Genomic DNA, 15,813 nt, shown 5'->3' with positions numbered 1-15,813 from the left:
GGTAAGTATGGTTTAATTTAGAACCATAAAGAATTGTGTGTTTATTTCAATTAAAGGACTTTTTTCTGGGTGTTGTGTTTTTTTAAATACTTTAATAGAAATTCATGGTGGTCATGTCTAATATTGGCGTGACCCCATGAATTTCGGGCTTAGGGCCAGCTGATAATGCCAAGCTGGCCTTAACCCCTTTATTACCCAGTGAGCCACCGCACCAGGGCCCTGGATGAGTTGGGTACAGCGCCAGAAGATGGCGCTTCTATGAACGCGCCATTTTCTGGGGCGGCTGCGGACTGCAATTTGCAGCGGGGGTGGCCCAGAAAGCTTGGGTCTCCCTGCGCTGCGGATTCCAGCCCCCAGCTGCCTAGTTGTATCTGGCTGGGCACAAAAATAGGGCGAAGCCCCACGCATTTTTTTTTTTAATTATTTCATGAAATTCATGGAATAATTAAGAAAAAAAGGGCTTCCCTATATTGTTGTGTCCAACCAGGTACAAATAGGCAGCTGGTGGTTGGGGGCAGCCCGTTCCTGCCTGCTGTACTTGGCTGGACACAAATATAGGGCGAAGCCCCACGTCAATTTTTTTTAAAATAAATCCTTTATTTTAACACTAAATGACATTTGAGGAGTTAATAAAGATGCAGTCCCTAAATTATTATTTATTTTTTAATTAATTTTTCCCAAAACTTTTGACGTGGGCTTCGCCATATTTTTGTATGCCAGCCAGGTACAGCATCCAGCTTCTATGAACGCGCCATTTTCCGGGGTGGCTGCGGACTGCAATTTTCAGCGGGGGGGGGGGGCAGAAAGCTTGGGCCTCCCTGCGCTGCAGATTCCATCCCCCAGCTGCCTAGTTGTATCTGGCTGGACACAAAAATAGGGAGAAGCTTCACGTATTTTTTTTTTTTAATTATTTCATGAAATTCATGAAATAATTAAAAAAAATTGATGTGGGGCTTCGCCCTATATTTGTGTCCAGCCAGGTACAGCAGGCAGGAACGGGCTGCCCCCAACCACCAGCTGCCTATTTGTACCTAGCCGGACACAACAATATAGGGAAGCCCTTTTTTTCTTAATTATTTCATGAATTTCATGAATTAAAAAAAAAAAACGTGGAGCTTCGCCCTATTTTTGTGTCCAGCCAGATACAACTAGGCAGCTGGGGGCTGGAATCTGCAGCGCAGGGAGGCTCAAGCTTTCTGGGCCACCCCCGCTGCAAATTGCAGTCCGCAGCCACCCCGGAAAATGGCGCGTTCATAGAAGCGCCATCTTCTGGCGCTGTACCCAACTCATCCAGGGCCCTGGTGCGGTGGCTCACTGGGTAATAAAGGGGTTAAGGCCAGCTTGGCATTATCAGCTGGCCCTAAGCCCGAAATTCATGGGGTCACGCCAATATTAGACATGACCACCATGAATTTCTAGTAAAGTATTTAAAAAAAACACAAACACCCAGAAAAAAGTCCTTTAATTGAAATAAAGACACAATTCTTTATTGTTCTAATTTAAACCATACTTACCATCACGCCCATTCCAGCTGAAGCCAACGATCTCCTGCAATAAAAGAAAAATAATAAAGCAACATCATCCTTACCTTTCGATGGTTCCCAGGACAGCTCCAGCTCTGCTACATCGAGATGACAGGCTGGACCGCAGCAGAACGCTGCCATCCAGCCTGTCATCCCGCAGACACTGAGAAGCGCAGGCATACTTCCACTCCTCAGTGTCTGGCTGTGACGGCATCCAGATGAGCCGACAATGAACTCGGCTCACCTCATGTACGTCACTGACAGCGTGGGAGAATTCTCCTGCACTCAGCGCTTCAGCGTGAGAATTTTCCCACGCTGTCAGTGACGTGCATGAGGTGAGGTCATGTCCAATGAACTCGGCGCACCTCATGCACGTCACTGACAGCGTGGGAAAATTCTCACGCTGAAGTGCTGAGTGCAGGAGAATTTTCCCACGCTGTCAGTGACGTGCATGAGGTGAGCTGAGTTCATTGGACATGACCTCCGCTCATCTGGATACCGTCACAGCGAGACACTGAGGAGCGCAAGCATGCCTGCGCTTCTCAGTGTCTGCGGGATGACAGGCTGGATGGCAGCGTTCTGCTGCGGTCCAGCCTGTCATCTCGATGTAGCAGAGCTGAAGCTGTCCTGGGAACCATGGAAAGGTAAGGATGAGGTTGCTTTATTATTTTACTTTTATTGCAGGAGATCGTTGGCTTCAGCTGGAATGGGCGTGACTGTAAGTATGGTTTAATTTAGAACAATAAAGAATTGTGTCTTTATTTCAATTAAAGGACTTTTTTCTGGGTGTTTGTGTTTTTTTTAAATACTTTACTAGAAATTCATGGTGGTCATGTCTAATATTGGCGTGACCCCATGAATTTCGGGCTTAGGGCCAGCTGATAATGCCAAGCTGGCCTTAACCCCTTTATTACCCAGTGAGCCACCGCACCAGGGCCCTGGATGAGTTGGGTACAGCGCCAGAAGATGGCGCTTCTATGAACGCGCCATTTTCCGGGGCGGCTGCGGACTGCAATTTGCAGCGGGTGGGGCCCAGAAAGCTTGAGCCTCCCTGCGCTGCAGATTCCAGCCCCCAGCTGCCTTGTTGTACCTGGCTGGACACAAAAATAGGGCGAAGCCCCACGTATTTTTTTTTTAAATTATTTCATGAAATTCATGGAATAATTAAGAAAAAAAGGGCTTCCCTATATTGTTGTGTCCGGCCAGGTACAAATAGGCAGCTGGTGGTTGGGGGCAGCCCATTCCTGCCTGCTGTACCTGGCTGGACACAAATATAGGGCGAAGCCCCACATATTTTTTTTTTAATTATTTCATAAATTTCCTGAAATAATTAAAAAAAAATTGACGTGGGGCTTTGCACTATATTTGGGTCCAGCCAGGTACAGCAGGCAGGAACGGGCTGCCCCCAACCACCAGCTGCCTATTTGTACCTGGTTGGACACAACAATATAGGGAAGCCCTTTTTTTCTTAATTATTCCATGAATTTCATGAAATAATTTAAAAAAAAAAACGTGGAGCTTCTCCCTATTTTTGTGTCCAGCCAGATACAACTAGGCAGCTGGGGGCTGGAATCTGCAGCGCAGGGAGGCCCAAGCTTTCTGCCCCCCGCTGAAAATTGCAGTCCGCAGCCGCCCCGGAAAATGGCGCGTTCATAGAAGCTGGATGCTGTACCTGGCTGGCATACAAAAATATGGCGAAGCCCACGTCAAAAGTTTTGGGAAAAATTAATTAAAAAATAAATAATAATTTAGGGACTGCATCTTTATTAACTCCTCAAATGTCATTTAGTGTTAAAATAATGGATTTATTTAAAAAAAAAATGGCGTGGGATCCCCCATAATTTTAGTCTCTAGCGGAGGCTAAGCAGACGGCTGGGGCAGATGTTTGAAGCCTGGGAAGGGGGTAAAACCCACGGAGCTTCCCAGGCTACTAATATCAGCCCCCAGCTGAATACCTAGCCTTTACTAGCTATTAAAATGGGGGACCCCCCCAAAAAAAATGACGTGGGGTCCCCCCTATTTTAATAGCTAGCAAAGGCTAGGCAGACAGCTGGGGGCTGATATTAATAGCCCAGGAAGGGTGCCATGAATATCGGCCCCCTCCCAGGCTAGAAACACCAGCCGTCAGCCGCCCCAGAAATGGCGCATCCATAGGATGCGCCAATTCTGGCACTTAGCCTCGCTCTTCCACGCTGCCCTGGTGCGGTGGCAGGGGGTAATAGTGGTGGGGTTCATGTCAGCGCCAGCTGCCATGAAGCCCAGGTTAGTAATGATGGGCGTCTATAAGACACCCCCATTACTAACCTACAAAGTGTTAAAAAGAAAAAACACACTACACCCAGAAAAAAATAATTTATTTGAAATAAAACACACCATTTTATTTAATTCTTAGTTTACTAAAAATAATAGTTACCTGTCCACGTTCCTGCGCTGATCTCCCATGCACAGCTGTCACATCTGGAGATGGTGACAGCTGTGCATGGCTGCTGTGAGCTCACGCTGCCGGGAACACGTCCGCTCCCGGCAGCAGGAGCCACTGACTGAGGTCACCGGAGTGCATTCAGGCAGCGCAGCTCCGGAGACCTCCTTTACGGCACTGCTGTACCGTGGGAATTTCTCACGATACAGCAGGGCCGTAAAGGAGCTAACCGGAGCAGCGCTGCCTGAACTCCGGTGAACCCTTACGGCCCCGTCATTCTAGCGGCGGCAGCGGTTCAGAGCGGTCACATTCTATGTGGCTGCTCTGAACTGGAGATCTTCGTGGGACACTCGTGGACTGCTACGGAGGGGTAAGGATAAGGTTGTGGTTTATTATTTTATATTTTATTACAGGAGATCGATGGCTTCGGGGAATTAGGTGTCTAGGTGAGTATAGGTGTAGTTTTTTATTTTTTACTTTATTTTAGGTGGCGATCGGCGGGGACAGGTAATGTATGAACTAATTTCTTTTAGGTAACCACTGGCCACCAATGACATGTATTTAACATTTATTGGGGACACAGTAGGGCAATTTAAATAGCAGGATCAGTCTGATGGGAACTACTGCTCCCATTGAGCTGATCCTGCTGGCAGGAGTGGACGGGGGACAGACATAGGCCGATGGGAGTAGTAGTGTCACATCGGCCTATGTCTGCCTGCACGCACACACACCGCACACACCCGCACACATCGCACAGACACCGCGCACACCCGCACAAACATCGCGCGCACACCCCGCACACACACGCAGACATCGCGCACACACCCCGCACACACACCCCGCACACACACTAATCATGACGGGTCTGGGAGGTGAGGCTGACCTGTGCGGCCGTGGGAAAGTTCATGTGAGTTCATGCAGTCAAGCATGAACTCACATGAACCCTCTGAGGGCAACGGTGCGACTTCAAATGAACAGCTGATCGGCATCACCTGATACCTCAGCTGTTCATTTGAAATAACCGGCGGGAAAGCGCAGCACAGAACGGGAAAGCCGGCGGTGAAGTCTTTTCACTGCCGGCTTCCCCGCCCGGGTCCTTCACTCCCCGCTCCTTGGAGCTGCGCTCCCCGCCCGGTCCTAACTTACGATCGGGATGGGAGGTGGCGAGGGGAGCGGAGGATCGGGGTGGGAGGCTGCGGGAAGCAGTATGGGGCTGTGTGATTGTTTAAAAGCCGGCGGCTTTATACCGCCCGCCGGCTTTTAAACAATCAGGAGAATTCTCCCCCGCTGGGATGGCATTCTGATGACAGGCTGGATCGCGCTGCCATCCAACTTGTCATCCTTCACAGACACTGCAGAGCGCAGGCATTATGGGAACTTCCGATTCCGGTATCCGATATTGTAAAAGTATCGGAATTAAGTATCGGAATTCCGATACCGCGAATATCGGCCGATACCCGATATTACAGTATCGGAATGCTCAACACTAATCACGTGTCATTCCACCACACAGGAGTCCCGGTACCGCGAGTGCCGACGCTGCTGGAACAGCGCCATTCCACGAGGTGACTATAGTTTTTTTTTATTTTAACAGGGGTCAAACATTCAGATTGAGACAAGTGGACAACCCCTTTCAAAGTTATCCCCAATTCAATAGATAACGAATAACCTTATGATGGTGGTTACTGCTGTGGCCCCCAGCGATCCACAGGACAGGGGCTGAATACAGCAGAGGTCAATCATATGCACCACTGTTCCATTGATTCATAACGGGAGCGCCGACATTGCTGAGCGGTCGGACCCCCAACGATCAGAAAGTTCTGTCCTATACCATAGAGAGAGGGTAACCTATAAACATGAGAACACCCCTTTAATGGAGAATCCATCAATGAACCAAGTCTTAAAGAGAACCTGTCAGCTGGGAAAACGCTGTTTACCTCCAGATATAAGGTGAATCCGCAGGTAAACAGGGTTACACTGCCGCCCGGCTGATATAGGGTTAATCCGCAGGTAAATGGTGTTACACTGCCGCCCGGCTGATATAGGGTTAATCCGCAGGTAGTGTTACAATGTTGCACTGAAACTGAATTCATCAAAGATGAAAATGTTGGGAAATAGGACCAAAAATTAAAAAAATACAGTAAAAAAATAGACACTGCATAAACCAAATAAGAAAAAGTTATCTTGATCACAACTAATAGAATAAAGCCACTTTATGTAAAACATTAGGGTTAAAGTGTAACCAACCAATCATTGAGCTTGTTACACATCACTGTATGTAAGCTGCACGCTGATTGGGTGACAACGTAAGTTACAAGAACCTCCGGTCCAGGATCAGAAGGGTAATGTGCCGCGTCGTAACAGGAAGGCCGCACATGTCACACAGCCGTGTGAGCTCCCATTCATCACACTTCTGAACCAGAAGGATCGCAGGGCAGCGGGCACGGAGTCACCCCGGGAGCGGACACCCGCCACTGGGATTATGGAGACTTTATCATAAGCACGTCACATGACACAGCGACATCACGTGACTCGTCCTATTATAACATTAGGTTGTCAGTAGTAATATTCACTGTGTAATAATGATGTTAAAGTAAAAAATTACAGATGCTAATATATGCAGGGAATTGACCAATCGCAGTGTGCGTTACTTATGCTAATATATGCAGTACACTGACCAATCGAATTCATCGTCCGCCGTACATTTACGTATGCTAATATAGGCAGTACATTGACCAATCGCAGTCTCCGTCAGCCATGTTGGAGGAGGACTCGGTTTTCTCGCACGCGGAAGTGACGTAGCGTCTCGCGAGATCCGGCCTCTTTACAGATGGCGGCTCTCTGAGGGCTACACGCGTGTATAGTGCGGTTCCCCGGGAGGAGAAGCTTTAACGTGACGCCGCCGAGATGCAGCACGACGATGTAAGGAAGGGGAGGGCAGTAACATTACTGAGCGCCTCATAGACGTTACTGTACAGTCAGCAATTACCTCCAGGCGGTCGTGTCCGGCTTATGGGGTCTTTTTTTGTATTATTATTTTGCACGTGATCAGAAGGGGGCACATACTTCTGCATCCAGGGGATTTCTTTTTGCCCCTGGACGTCAGGTGCCATGTTTTCCCCTTCTGACATCCTGTATGGCGTCTTACAGGGGCTGTCTGGTGCTGTACTATAGATATTCTGTCCTTAGGATCCGTCATCAATACCAGATCTGTGGGGGGGAGGACACCGATCAGCTGCTCCAGGTGGTGGCTGCATCTAATCAGGTGTGGAGCAGCACAGCGCCATCATCTGTATTATGGCCACAGCGGGTACTGCAGATTCACCCCTATTCATTAGTGTGGGGGCGGATGCTATACTATACAGTCGGTCATATGTAATGGCTGGTAAGCCATCAGCGGCCCCTCCGCATTCACATGTCGTGCTATTGACATCCTGGCTCCCATTGCTGCCATGTAATACCAGTATTACACAGTGTGACTACCGAGGCCACTGATTGGCTGCAGCGGTCACGTAATGATCACTTATAACCAAAGACCAGGAGAACCAGTGAGTGTCAGCGTGGCATCCCCAGGAGGGACGGTGGAGTGCGTAGATTCTATATTTTTGTTGCTTTCCTGTTGTCCGCCGTCTGCTTGCCCCTTCACCTGTCTCCCTGCAGGAATGAATAGCTATAATTGGTCTAGTGGATGTGCGGTTATTAGCTAGTAGCGAACTCTTGATGGTTGTCATGATCACTGATGCCACCATTGCATTTAGGCTACGGCTTCTCTTCAGTAGTGAAAAGTAGGAAGTGATCATCCGATTCCTACACCTGCAATGTGCATAAATCTGTAATTAAAGGGTTGTTCCAGCGCCACTTACGTCTGCATCTACAGATATCGGCCGGGACACATGTCCGATCGCCTGGTCTCTGTAGACAAGAGGTGCTTGGCCTCATACGAGGTGAAATAAACCTTCAACCTGGCCCTGCAGTGTAGATGGCAGTCTATAGAAAACTCATTCAGCCAACACATTGCAAAGTACTGAGCTCAGTGATTGGCTGCAGTGCTGTCAGTGTTACATCAGCGCTGCTAGTGACGGAGGTGGCATCGGAGTCTGGTCCCGGGGAGGGTAGATAACACTCAGGGTTGTTTTAGAACTACTTTGCTTACAGCAGAAAGTTTCCTGAAAGGGACAACCCCTTATAGCTGATCATACACCGTAGATGGCGGGCGGCAGAAAGCTCTGCTGGGCGTATTGTGTTCTCAGTGGGGAGAGAGGAGTACACGGCTTTTCATCTGCACAGGTGATTGGCTGAGAGCGCCACCATGGAGAGGGGGATTCTTTATTCTCCGGACAGTGGGGGTCCCTGTGGTCAGCCCCTCACTAGCATTGTGATAGGATATCTCTTTATAGGGGTATTTCGGCATTGGAGGTGAAAGGTAGTCTGACGTTATGACCCCACTTACCTTTTCAGTTATTGTAACAATGTCTGCTGATCATGTCTGCGTTTTGGCAGGTCTGTGCGGTCACAATGTCATCGGCACTACTTTATGTCCCTTATGTTGGGGGATAGTCAGGGCACCCCATTTATATTAAAGGTCGGTCAGTCCAGCCGAAATCTGTAGGTTCTGCCGACTAATCCCTGTCATTTCTGATGTTCTGTTTGATCCTGTATCTCATAGTTTTCCTAATAGTTTCTGCTGTTTTGTATCTTTGCACTTATGTCGTATCTTTCTTTCCAGGTTATCTGGGACATCGTGGGAAATAAACAGTTCTGTTCCTTCAAGATAAAGTAAGTGTCTGTTTCTGTAAATCTTCTCGTATGGTCATCCGATGGCTTTGTTCTTTAAGTCTCCCATAAACATTTATAGGGGTTTACCATACTACGTACATTCATGATGTATCAATGATTACTGGGGGTCTGACAGCTGGGACCTCCACTGAGAATGGGGGGTCCTAAAGTCCCCTGTGTGAATGGAGCGGTAGTGAGCATGTGCAATGCGTGTATAGTCGACAAGTATGGTACACGTGTCTTTAAAGTGGGTAGGACCGTACCTGCCGATCATGCACCGCTCCCCTCCAATGCAGAAGTGAGCAGCGGCAGAATACCCCTTAAACATACGTACAGAAGCCGATGGGACATGTTTGATATTTTTCAGCCAGGCTACATTCGATCCTTCACCCCTCCATACGTAGAACAAAGTCATTGTTCATTCTCCCTCCTGAGACCTGTGTCTGGCTGTAAGGCAGCTGTAGCCTCCCCCCTCCATCCGTCGGCCCTTGTTATGAAGCCCCTCTGGCCATAAAACAATGGAGGAGATCAATAGGCAATTCACATGTCCTGAATTTACGGATGGGGCGGCTTTCTGCTCTACTGTGTAACCAATGCTAATATTTTATAGGACAAAGACTCAGAATTTCTGCCGGAGCGAAGACAACATTACCGGCCAGTGTAACCGTTCGTCCTGTCCGCTCGCTAACAGCCAGTACGCCACCATTAAGGAAGAGAAAGGTAAATGTTAGATGCTGGTGCTTGAGACCGCTGAGGAAGGAGAGGAGAATCTGACCTGTCTGTTACCCGCAGGTATCTGTTACTTGTACATGAAGACAATAGAGAGGGCTGCTTTTCCGGCACGTTTGTGGGAAAGGGTAAGTGCCGAAAAGCCCTTATTCCCCCATTATAGGCTACATACACATATACCTGATACAGAGGAAATCCTCTGTATCTCATGCTTACCTTGGCAGCTAGTGTGCCCGGCGTGCCAGAGCGCGTCTCAGCGCTTGATGCAGAAATCGGGTTCACTGCACAACCCCCGACCTAAACTGTACACCTGCTTCACACCTCCGGTGCGGCTGTACGGTGCCCCCTCCATACCGGGCCGGTGCCCGCTGTGCTCCGATCACTCTCTGAATCTCTGCAGCCAGGGACAACCCCTTAAAGAGGTCACAATGACTTCATTGAGAGTGATTATCCATATCCTTTTAACCCTATATCCTAACCACCCACCGTCTTGTGACAGTACCGATGTGGGTCCCAAGTGCGCAGCCTCGTGTTTTGATGTCACTGTTTTATCACTACTGCAATCTAGCCAGTCGGAAGGTCCAGACTTTCCTCCGTGACCCCTCGCATTCGTATGTATTTAGTAATTTGATGCACTAAACGAAGAAACTGTCCCCGGCAGGTGCGTCTGAGCAAGAACTACGAGCAAGCTCTGCAGCAGATAGACGAGAACCTGATCTACTGGCCCCGGTTCATCAGACACAAGTGCAAGCAGCGGTTCACCAAAATCACACAGTACCTGATCCGCATCCGCAAACTCACCCTCCGGAGACAGTAAGTCCAAATCATAGGCTGATGTGGGCGTTTTTTTAATAGTTTTATTTATATTCTCGGCTATAAAATGGACTTTTTTTCTGTTCTTAACCCCCAAGACGTAAACTAGTACCACTGAGCAAGAAGGTGGAACGACGAGAAAGGAGGAGAGAGGTGAGGACTAAGCTTTCTTATGTCCCTTATAGCAGGAGGATGCGGCTCTCCTTATATACTTGTGTGTTCAGCTCCATGTTAATAGTCCACGTTTAATTTCAGGAAAAAGCCCTGGTGGCTGCTCAGCTGGACAACGCCATAGAGAAGGAACTGCTGGAGCGTCTGAAGCAGGGAGCGGTGAGATGGGGAATCAAGCGGGCCAGCTTTATAGCACAGCGAACTGGAATTCATCCCATGTGGGCCTGAACGCACTGAGTGGGGGGGCGGAGTGATCGGCCCCTCTATAGCACAAGACTGGGGTCACAAAGCTGCTAAATTTATTGAATTTAGTGGTATTTTGGGCAAAACTTTGCAACCCTCAGTGCCGGCCTGGGCGTGTTTTCCCCCCAAAAAAACAGGTGTGGTTTATTAAAGGGCGAGGCTGTCCAGTTACTATAATGTACACCGGATAACTGCTGTACTTTGTAGATGAGATCTACGACAGCTCACGACTGGCATAGATTTTGTTTTTTGATGCCCAGCCATCTCAAATATGCGCTAAATTTATTACAAGGAATGATAAGCCAAGTTAAACCCTTTATGACCCCAAAGCACTGATCCAGCAGTGAGAAGTCACGTTTTGAAGTTCTGTCTGAAAGTGCTTTTGAACATGCTGATGCACTTACAGCTTCTTAGCCTTCGATACAGCAGAGGAGCTGTAAGTGCATCCTCACACGCCAACTTTTTGTTTCCTGATTTTTGGAGTAGTTTTTTGCAGCTTTCTGAATACACCATGCCTAGTTTGAAGCAAATTCCATCAGGAGATGCTGCAAAGGAGCGACACGCACTTCCTTTATTCTCAATCTGAAGCGGAAAATAAATTCTCAAACCATTGAATATGCAAATTGGTTTTACAATGGAACTGAATATGAATTCTTTTAAGCAATATTGGAGGTATTTTTTGCAGCAGACCTGCTCTGTGTGAACATAACTCGAGCGTGCCCCAGCAGCACAGGCCGCTTTAATGTCCTCAGGGCCGATCTCGGGGCTTCTCTCAAATCCTCAGTCACTTGGTGACCCAGGGGAGCCCTCTGACCATAAAACGAGGAACCCTCCTTTACACAGCCTAGCACTCCTTATGAGGCGGCACTTTTTTTCCGACTCCACTGCCATTACCAAATGAAGGTGTATTGGGGGACATTATGTATTATTATTAATGGCTAGAGATGTCATCTGTGTAATATTTCTTTACAGTATGGAGATATCTACAACTTCCCAATTCAAGCCTTTGACAAAGCCTTGGAGCATCAGGAAGAGGCAAGCGAATCTGAGGATGAAGAAGAGGAGGAGGAAGATGATGAAGTATGTATGGATGGCTGACTCCATGTGTTAGAGCCTGGATATAGTCCTCCACGTGGTCACAATTTTAACATCCGCAGCATGAGCTATGTGCAGCGCAAAGGTCTGCGGCGAACAAAAATGTAAAACATCTGGGTTATGCTATAAAGATGCAGCCATGTTCGACTCTGTTATGGTTTTTCCACCATATTAACCTGAAATGTCACCCTCCCATCCCTGCTATTTTGGACCAGACTGCGTAGACCCCAGAATCGCTCTCCTCGACGACCGATGTGTACAAGATTAACTAACCTTTTGACTTGTTTTGTTTTCAGGAAAGTGGTAAGAGAGAGTATGTGGAAGACGAAGACGTGGAAGAAAGCGACCTGAGCGACTTTGAGGTAAGCTTGGGAAGAAGACGACCATTGACAATCCTGTTGTTTTCTTAACCTGTCAATAATTAGGCCTGTTTGGGCTTTAAAGGGGCATTCAGAAAACAAGTGCTCTGAGCACCGCAATAATTGGTAGATCAGGGAACATTTGGTACAGAACAGAGCAGCAGTGCACATGCTCGACCTCCGCTCGATTCATTCTCATTCATGGAACTGTCAGAAAAAGCCAAGTGCAGTTTGAAGAAACACAGCACTCGAGACCTGTGTCTGAACTGACAGAGGAGCTGTCAGCAGCCTGATAAAGAATGAATGGAACTGCAGTCGAGCATGTGTACTGCTGCTCCACTCTATCAGTGCAGCCCCCAGCTGTCAGACCCCCACCAATCAACAGGTTATCACTTATCCTTAGGACTGGTGATAACTTGTCTTAACTGGACAACTCTTTCACTGGGGTACGGAATGTTTTCATTATCGCCTCTTGGCAGCCATAACGTTCAGATTCTTTCACTTGAAATAATTGCGTTTGTCTTTTCTTTTTTTTACCAGTATTTTTGTTGTGTAGGTTTTTTTTTAATTGCTTAATTAAATTACAATTTTAAAGGCCAAGTTATGACCCAGGTACTCCTAGGGCAACTTGTTAGGGGAATTCCATCAAAACATTACTCCACAAATATTGGGTTACATTTTTATCAACTTATGGTGTGTTGGTTTTTTTTTTACACCAGACTTGACTTGGAGCTTAGCTGGAGAGGCGTGGACAAAAGTGCCTGACTAATTATAATAGGTGCACCATATTCATTAGCAGGTTTTCCGAAGATATAATACAATGACCCTAATCACTTAGTTCAAACAGCAGCCAGCCCATCCTAGTCACGTGTCAGGTTGGGCTGCAGTCTGAAGAAACACAGCTCTCGAGAACTGAGTCTCAACTAACAGAGGAGCTGTATCTAAGCACACGTACTGGAGAGTAAGGCTGTGACATGAGAAGATATAAACCTTCTCCTCGGCTGACTGAGTACAAAGGATTTTATTCTCTGTGAGCAGTCAGCCATGAAGACTTATTTCTTCTCCTGTCACAGTATATCCCTGGCAGCTCCTGTATGTGTACTTATGATACATGATGACTGGGTGGATCAGGGAAATGCTGTAGATATAGTATATCTTGACTTCAGCAAAGCATTTGACAAAGTATCTCACACCATCCTTATTGAAAAAATGACCAAGTATGGAATGGACCAGGCAACTGTTAGGTGGATTCATAACTGGCTTAGTGATCGGACTCAAAGGGTGGTTGTAAATGGCTTCACATCCAGCTGGATGAATGTCTCAAGTGGGGTACCACAGGGCTCCGTCCTGGGACCTGTATTGTTCAACATCTTTATCAATGATTTAGATGAAGGAATTGAGGGTAAACTGATTAAATTTGCTGATGACACAAAGCTAGGAGGGATAGCTAATACTAGAGAAGAGAGAGAGAGGATTCAAAAAGACCTAAATAAACTGGAGCAGTGGGCAGCAACCAACAGAATGGTTTTTAACAGGGAAAAATGCAAAGTACTACATCTGGGCAATAAAAATGAAAAAAGCATATACAGAATCGGAGGAATAGAGCTAAGCAACAGTACATGTGAAAAAGACTTAGGTATACTAATAGATCATAGACTGAACATGAGTCAACAGTGTGATGCAGCAGCAAAAAAGGCAAATACAATTCTGAGATGTATTAATAGAAGCATACAGTCTAGATCACGTGAAGTCATTATCGGACTTTACTCCTCTTTGGTCAGACCTCATCTGGAATACTGTGTACAGTTTTGGGCACCACATATTAAAAAAGACATTGACAAACTGGAGCAAGTTCAGAGAAGAGCGACCAGAATGGTGACCGGTCTGCAAACCATGTCCTATGAGGAACGGTTGCAGGATTTGGGAATGTTTAGCTTGCAAAAAAGAAGACTGAGAGGAGACTTAATAGCTGTCTACAAATATGTCAAGGGCTGTCACATTGTAGAAGGATCATCTTTATTCTCATTTGCACAAGGAAAGACTAGAAGCAATGGGATGAAACTGAATGGGAGGAGACATAGATTAGATATTAGAAAAAACTTTTTGACAGTTAGGGTGATTAATGAGTGGAACAGGCTGCCACGAGAGGTGGTGAGTTCCCCTTCAATGGACGTCTTCAAACAGAGGCTGGACAGACATCTGTCTGAGATGATTTAGTGAATCCAGCATTGAGCAGGGGGTTGGACCAGATGACCCAGGAGGTCCCTGCCAACTCTACCATTCTATGATTCTATGATACAGCTCCTCATTCAGTTGAGACACAGGTCTCAGGTATCCCCCCCACCCCCACCCCAGACTGCAGCACATCCCAATATGTGACTAGGACAGGCAGCTGTTTGAATTATGTGACAGAGGATATTTTACTACATTATCGGAGAACCCCTTTAAGAGCTACTCCAACTGCCTCTGGATTGAGATAAGACAACACCGCTCTTGATAAATCACTCCAAAGTGTTCCCGAACAGCTGGCCTTTTCTTCAGGCAGCTTAATGGTCCTTTCTAGGTATAATGTCAGGCCCCTGGGGGAAGCCATAGTCTTTGATTGATTTACATCAAATGGTTCCTTAGCTTCTAGCTGTTTCGGCAGAAGCCGGGTGCAGAACTTCACAGAAATTATGATAAGAGCCCTTAGACCACTGTAAATGTATATTAGCAATCATTAAAGGGTTAAAAGATACCATTCTCCACTTCCCTTTTATTTAGATTATGTATAAAGAGAAAAAATATCTAGGAGACCACTTTTACCTCGCAGGAGCTACCACTTTTTGGGAATTTTTGTTGAGTGCCCTTTGCATGTAAACTGTAACCCTGGACAGGAGCAACGTGCTGCAGCGAAATTGCCGTGTCCGCCCAGGCAGCGCTCCATACATCTGTTATAGGATCTGTACTCAGGATGAGCATTTTTTTTTTTTTTTGCAATTAATTTGTTCACTAACGTCGTCATAAATTGTCTTGGCAGGATATGGATAAACTGGGCAGCGATGAGGAGAAAGAATCCAGCGAACAGGAGTCTGAGGAAGAAGAAGAAAAAGGAAAATCCAAGGGCAAGACGCCTCTGAAAGGAGCGATCAGAAAAAGAGCCTATGTGGAGATCGAGTACGAGCAAGAGACTGAGCCACAGAACAAGGCGAAAGCCACCTGAGAAGGGTGGGGGACACAAACTGATTTTAATAAATAAATCTATTCTCCGGAGGATGCCGCCGTCACCATCGCTGATTTTACTCAGTTCTCCTACATCTCGGTCACTGGTGATTTTTGGAAAGGGAGCCGTTAAGATAGAGGTGTACAAACTTATGGCCCTCAACAATCTGGTTGCACACATGCCGGACAGTGTCTGGTGGCGGCTGATACATGGGGAGCAGAGCAGTGTCAGGTAGCACCGTAGGGATGGGTTGCAGCAGTGCACAGCGTGGCCACATCATCATCCAGGTAAGGAGTAGAGATGAGCGGTGTTCGACTAGAACTGTTCGCCAATCTCAAATTCGAGCTGTTTTGGGCGGTGTTCGAGTTGTTCGACGAACCCGAACGATTTGCAAAAAATTCGGCTGTTCGAGGTTATGTTCGATAACTGTTCGTGCACCAAAAGCGTGTCCTGCATGTCTGGCGCTATTTAGAGCACCAATCA

At 47.0% G+C, this 15,813-nt stretch overlaps 1 protein-coding gene and 1 non-coding gene across 2 annotated transcripts; one reads left to right on the top strand and one right to left on the bottom strand.

Moving 5' to 3' along the window:
* Positions 1–6,274: 6,274 nt before the first annotated feature.
* On the bottom strand, positions 6,275–6,370 carry LOC141168052 (small nucleolar RNA U13). The gene has a single exon (XR_012251807.1). It is a non-coding gene; the product is annotated as a small nucleolar RNA U13 (small nucleolar RNA).
* A 340-nt stretch (positions 6,371–6,710) lies between these two features.
* Positions 6,711–15,381, top strand: MAK16 (MAK16 homolog). The gene is made up of 10 exons (XM_073650928.1): positions 6,711–6,864; positions 8,669–8,718; positions 9,329–9,438; positions 9,511–9,575; positions 10,109–10,260; positions 10,359–10,413; positions 10,516–10,590; positions 11,647–11,754; positions 12,066–12,131; positions 15,148–15,381. Exons 1-10 carry the CDS (start codon positions 6,850–6,852, stop codon positions 15,328–15,330), a joined length of 879 nt encoding a protein of 292 aa, XP_073507029.1. The 5' UTR covers positions 6,711–6,849; the 3' UTR covers positions 15,331–15,381.
* The last annotated feature ends 432 nt before the right edge of the window (positions 15,382–15,813 follow it).

Source organism: Phyllobates terribilis, unplaced genomic scaffold (assembly GCF_046119375.1).
Source record: "Phyllobates terribilis strain yellow unplaced genomic scaffold, ASM4611937v1 Scaffold_11__3_contigs__length_659146591, whole genome shotgun sequence".
NCBI classification, from domain to species: domain Eukaryota; kingdom Metazoa; phylum Chordata; class Amphibia; order Anura; family Dendrobatidae; genus Phyllobates; species Phyllobates terribilis.
The sequence above is the reverse complement of the archived record's forward strand: the minus strand, read 5'-3'. Positions and strand labels throughout refer to the sequence as shown.

Bases quoted from the DNA above. Each gene is read 5' to 3' on its own strand.
- MAK16 (XM_073650928.1), top strand. The intron at 9,576-10,108 runs GTAAGTGCCGAA...TGTCCCCGGCAG, and splicing joins CGGCACGTTTGTGGGAAAGG to GTGCGTCTGAGCAAGAACTA. The intron at 11,755-12,065 runs GTATGTATGGAT...TTTTGTTTTCAG, and splicing joins AGGAGGAGGAAGATGATGAA to GAAAGTGGTAAGAGAGAGTA.